At 43.5% G+C, this 5,761-nt stretch overlaps 1 protein-coding gene across 5 annotated transcripts in view; it reads left to right on the top strand.

Moving 5' to 3' along the window:
• The first annotated feature begins 262 nt into the window (after positions 1-262).
• ESCO1 (establishment of sister chromatid cohesion N-acetyltransferase 1) overlaps positions 263-5,761 on the top strand; it is a 35,216-nt gene continuing 29,717 nt past the window's right edge. For 2 of the 5 annotated variants that reach the window (XM_075023105.1, XM_075023102.1), the window contains exons 1-4: positions 264-405; positions 3,074-3,177; positions 3,382-3,580; positions 4,150-5,512. In XM_075023105.1, coding sequence (XP_074879206.1) covers positions 3,384-3,580; positions 4,150-5,512 — 1,560 coding nt within the window. In that variant the 5' untranslated portion in view covers positions 264-405; positions 3,074-3,177; positions 3,382-3,383. Of the gene's footprint in view, positions 406-739; positions 1,024-3,073; positions 3,178-3,381; positions 3,581-4,149; positions 5,513-5,761 lie in introns of those variants that run through there. The other 3 variants (XR_012649765.1, XM_075023103.1, XM_075023104.1) reach the window with 3 other exon arrangements.

The following is a 5,761-nucleotide window of genomic DNA, read 5'->3' as shown; positions in this document are numbered from 1 at the left end:
CTCCGCGGCGCCCGCTGCGCATGCGCAAAAGACACCGCGCCCGACACCCGCCGGAAGTGTCTCGTCTCCGGCGGGGGGAGGCTCGAGCGGCGGCGGGTAGGGCGGGGCGGGGCTGCCCCGTGCCCGGATGTGGGCAGGCTGGAGGTTCGGGCTCGTCGCCGCCGCCGCCGCAGCTTCGCAGGGTGCGCGAGCCGCGCTCACTTCGACGCCGCAGCCTGCGCGCGCCTCCGCTCCCCCACCCGCGCCCCGGCCCCGCGCGCGCGTGCGCGCCCCCACCCCCCTGTCGCGCGCCTCCGCCCCGCCCCCTCCTCCCCCTCCCTCTCCCCCCACCCCACCCCCCGCCCCGCCCGCAGCTGGCGAGGAGGGCGGCTCGCGCTGCCGGCACGTCGCTGACACTCGCGCGAGGTAAGCGGCCGCCTCGCGCCGGTGGGGGGGCACGGGGGGACGAGGAAGTTTGCCCCCGCCCCGCGGCTTCTGTCAGCCTTTCGCCCCCCGCTCCGTGAGCGGTAGCCCGTCCTCGGGCGGAGAGGTGCCGTCTGCCCCCGCCTCGGGGCCGAAAGGCCGGCGTCCCCTCCTCGGGCCTCCCTCGCCGGCCGCGGCCCGGGCTCGGGCCTGCCTGCGGCCGCCGCTGTCTCCGCGATCGCGGTGGGAGTGAGTGGGCGATACCCTCTCGCCAACTGCTCGCGAGTGGGAGCTGGGGGGAGGGGGAGGGGGCGCGCCCTGCGGGGTACGGCTGCTCCTCCGCAGCCCCCGCTGTGCCGCTCGGCGGCCCTTGCCTTGGCCTGAGGAACTCTCGGCCAGGTTTAGGGGCTCCCTGCCAGGCCCTGCTCCAGAAGGGTTGTGACGGCGGGGCGCTGAGGCGGATGACACTGGGCCACGCTTGGAGGCCTTCCCTTTTCTTCCTTCCTCTTGAGTTCCGTCGTAGGGTCTCAGCCGGCAGCGAAGGCGTGGGGGCTGCGAGGTTCTGTCGCGGCCGTCACTGGGAGAGGCTCATGCGTGGGATCCAAGCGCCCTGTCAAGCAGGTGGGCCCCCAGTCTCAGCAGAGACCAAGGGCTCGCCCCTGCCTTAAGGACTTGAGGGTGTGGGAGCTGGTGCTTCTGTTTTTCCTCTGCTTTGTGCACCAAAACCTTTGATTGTTGAGTAGTTTGTTCTTGTACTTCTGTGTCTTCCCTTCTTTCCATAATCTGGCTTTTACTAGAGGGGACTTCTTCAGGGCAGAAACTGCCAGTTCTTGAATGTCTGGAAAAGTCCTTGCTCTGCTGTGCAAAATATTAGTAGGAAAGCAATGACTAGTAAAGAGCTGGTTCTCTTTGTGGGAGGAGAGTGTACTTGTTAGTGTCCTGAGAGGCAATACCGGTGAGAGCAGGATTATATTTTCCGTTTTGTACTTTAAAGTCTTTCCTGAGTATGCCATGTCATGTGGCCGAGAGTGACGGTGATGTCTGTGTATGTCTGGGAAAAAGACCAAGACGGTCTATGTGTATACAGTATGTGTCACGGTGTTCTTAAATTCTGAACGGCAGTGTTGTGCTCTAAACTAAGAGAATATAAGACTGAAGACTTATTCAGCTGTTATTTTCAGGGTGAGTGGCTATACTGTGGCTCTGATGGATAATCTTTGACTAGTGGAAACCCGTAGGCTTGCTAAGCGTCATGGAGCTCATGAGCTATTAGAAGTAAGGCATACAAATTCTGTTACTGGTTCCTTAGGGAGAGATGTGGAAATAGCACCATGAAAAGTGCTATTAGAGATTTCTTCCCTGGATAGAATTAAAAAAACATATCTTGAATATGATTCGCTGGTCATGCAGCTTCTTTAAAGGAGCAAGTCAGAAGACAGCACTGTTGCCTGGAATTTGAACATTATCAGTCTTGCATGGTTAGAAGTGTCTTCATAAAAAAGTGGATAAATGAAAATGAGTTTAAGGACAATTTAAAATCTGAAAGAAAAGAAAAAGTACAGCTTTAATTTTTCCTTTTGTATAGTGAGTAATTAATAAAAAGAGCATAATGTAAGTATCTTTCAAATTGTTAGAGAAAGACATGCATTTGTCAATACTGGAAGGCTTACTGTAGTTGTAATAAAATGAAAGTATCTGGTCTGTCTTGTACAACTGGTAACTTAAAGTTCCTGTTTGACCTTAGAATCTGTCAAATTAACATCAGATTAGTTAAAGTTTGAAAAGTAATATAATTTTGTTACAGAAATATAATCTCTTTGTCAGTCTGTCAATGGCAAAAATAGATAATTCTTGACCTAAAAAGGTGATATGGAAGTTCTGAGTGCTGAGTCTTCCAGTAAACTTAATTTTAAAAAGATATTAGTGAAACTTTGCTGAACAATTATTACTTATGCTATAATACAAAAACAGTGTCTTTGAATAAGAGAACTTAAAAGTTTCAGAAGCCACAAATAAATGTGAAAGGTATGATCAACTGAATCTGTGAAGACTTTTTAATGAGGATCTCTGCTAGTATTCAGACTCTTGTGCAGATTAACTTCTGCATTGTTAACACCATTCCAGCTCTCATGAAGACATCATCTTTAACTGCCCAAGTCAAATGTCTCAAATAATGCTACTTTCTAGGCTTTCTGTCTCTGAGTTGTAGCTTAAGTCATATTAGAAAGAACAGTTATAGGTGGCTGCTGATGTCTATGAAGTTCTGCAGTAGCAGCCACAAAACTTAGTAGAGTCTAATGGATTTATTCACTGTTGCTGTGAGGCACAGGGTTGACAGCAGGCCCACTTTTTCGTGGGCTGTGAAAGAGAGCAGCATACTATTTTCTGGAAAAATGTGAAAGGCTGAGAAACTTCCTTTCAAATGGTACTATTATTTGCCACCTTTCAAAAGGTAAAAGGGTAATGCTTAAGACCGCAAAATGCCAAAAATTGCTGGATATGGAAATAAAATTTGTAGGGTTTTGTTGTTTTTTTTTTTAAATTGATTATCAAAGAAACTTTAAAGCTAAGCATTATTTGAAGGGATAAAGAGGGTGGGAATGCCAAATTCAGAGTCTGAGAAGGAAGTTAATAAAGTGCTTACTGCATGAACATTTTATATTCTTCATAGGTGGCATGAAACGTCCTGTTCGTAAGCATATACATAAGGAATGCTCTTGGCACACCTTGATAAGTTACTTTGGCCTAAACATCGATTACCTCTTGTAAAAACCTGTAAGTAAAATAAATGTAATTTGATTTGAGATTGCTTTGATGATTTGCTTTCTGATCACAGTTAGCGTGATCGGCCTCTAAAAGGAAAAGTGAGTATCAATTACCTTATTTTGTAAACCAGGCAAATCTTTGGTTATATTAACTGACAAGGTAACAACAGTTGACAAAGACTCTGAAAGCTGAATCAATTATTGTGTTTTACAGAAATGGCAGCTCAGAAAAGGAAGTCTATGTTAGTAGAGCCTTCTGCTAAACGTCCAAAGCTGGACAAGAACAGCAAACTGTCATCAGCGAAGAAGGAAAAAGAGGTGTCAGATACAAAACATGTCTCAAATAAATCAAAGCCAAATCGGTGCGCAGTGCAGGAGAAAACTGTACTCAAAACCTCTGTCAAATCAAACAGGTCAGTGACAAAAAAAAAAAGTAATTTTTCTAGGTTATCTTAATAGACTAAATTAGTGCAGACACAATCTAAGCAGAATGAATTTGAGTTAAATATACAGCTAAATAGTAACTAGTGTGAAGATCAGCCTTAAATCATTAAGTATGATATCTGCTACATAATCTTTTTCTGGAACCATGTTAGTGTCTTGAAATCCAGAAAGACTTCCTCCCAAAAAGTTTCTGAAGCAAAAATAAATCTAATACTATATAAGCTAATACTTCATTTGAAAGCCACAAGTGTCAACAATTAAAAACTGCTAGAGATGTTAAAAAGCATTCATCTGGGGTTCATAGTTCAGTCTTGCCATGCATAAAAAACATTAAGTTCTACACTTAAGAGTATCCAAGTGGAAGTGAAGTGTTTTTAGAATGATTCTAGAGAAAATTATTCTAAAAGTTGAGTGTGTAAGATCTAATCTTTTAAAAAAGAAAAGGAGAAAAAAAGGCAGAGGTTCGTAGGAATGAGAAGTGTCTTATGACAAATTCTGCTTTCTGGATGCTGAAAAAATAATTATTTGAATCTTTCAGTGACAACACCAATGAACCTGAACTAGGAACACGCATGACTACAAGATCATCAGGATTCAACTCGAATAATAAACCAATACCTGACAAAAAGGTCCAACAGCAGCCTAAATCTACAAAAAATAAGGAGGTATGCCAGAAAAAATCCGTGCAAGAAATCCCTAAGTCAAAATGCATAATTGCACCAAATGAGCCCACAGTAATGAGGAGATCACAGAGACTGCAACAGTTAACACATTTACATGTACCAGCAAGATCCCTGCGCAACAGAGAAGTTAAAGAAGAAAAAGCATTGGAAGTTAAACAAAGTAGCCAGGCAAAGAGACCCACTCACAGTGTTGCAGCAGCAGTACTTAAATCTGCTGGAGAGGGAATGGAACAGAAAAACACAAAAATAAAACCAAACAACACAAATGAGGATAAAGAAATACATGTAGAAGTGACCAGCTCTCTGAAAGAGAAAAAATGTAAAGTAGACAATAAAAATGGTAATTCCAACAGCCTTCAACATAACCTTCAAGGGTCATCATTTTGTCCTGATGAGAGTCTTGAGGAAGTTAAGAAAGACCAAACAGGCCCTGTATCTCCTATTCCTAGCAACAAAAAGAAAGTGGAAACAGATTCTCTTAAGCCAAATTCTAAGACGGTAACTAAGGAAAAGCAACAAATGCATCAGAATGTAAAAAACAGTACAAAACCAAAAAAGATTTCACAGCCATCTGTAAGTGAAACAAATGTGGCTGATCAACCAGAGAATGATGCAAAATCCAAAAGAGTAAGCATCCTTGAACTTTGTGAAGAAATCGCAGGTGAGATTGAGTCAGATACAGTAGAGGTCAAAAAAGATTCCCCTAATGCTGAGTATAGAAAAACAGAAGAAAAGCATGCCGAAATACCGCTTCAACAAAGTGAAATGCTTACTCAGAAAGAACCTAGTCAAAGTACTCAATGCAAACGTTTTTTCCCTAGCAAAAAAGGAATGCCTGTCAAATGCACTCTGAATGGTAGAAATAACTCCTCAAACAAAAACTCTAAATGGACCAAAATTAAATTACTGAAAGCTAGTAACATGAAACAAAGTAACTTAAATTCTGCAAATGCCCTCAAGCTTTCTTTGTTAAAAGATTACCCTGAAGTTTCAGAGGCAAGTCAAATAGCTGCAGAAACAGAGCTTTTAAAGGCACAAGGCAAGCTGTCAATAACAGGACTCTCTGAGAATGAAAATGCAACTTGTGTGCAGGAGAAATCAGATCCTTCGTCTGAAAGAGCTGGAGCTAAAGAAATAAAACAGCCCACAAAGAGAGGTGCAGAAAATGGTTTGTTGAGTAATTTGACAAAACATTTATGTGATCCAAGACCAGATGAGGTAAGTAATTTTAATTACAGCATATGGTGGGAGGGTGTTCCCAATCTGTTCTGTTTTCTGAGAATGCCATGCTCAGAAAGTTTGTTTTAACAATGACTTTATTTTACAGTAACTTAAAATTTTCAAATGTATTAAAGATCCTTTACTGGTGTGTTGTCATAGATGGGATGATAGTAAGCTGGAAAATGAATCTGTTCCACCCTGCTAAGTTCTGTAGTTAACTAAATGTTGATCAATAAAATTTCCTGC

The sequence above is a fragment of the Buteo buteo genome, chromosome 3, assembly GCF_964188355.1.
Source record: "Buteo buteo chromosome 3, bButBut1.hap1.1, whole genome shotgun sequence".
NCBI classification, from domain to species: Eukaryota; Metazoa; Chordata; class Aves; order Accipitriformes; family Accipitridae; genus Buteo; species Buteo buteo.
Note: the sequence above shows the minus strand (reverse complement) of the source record. Positions and strands in the feature narration are given on the sequence as shown.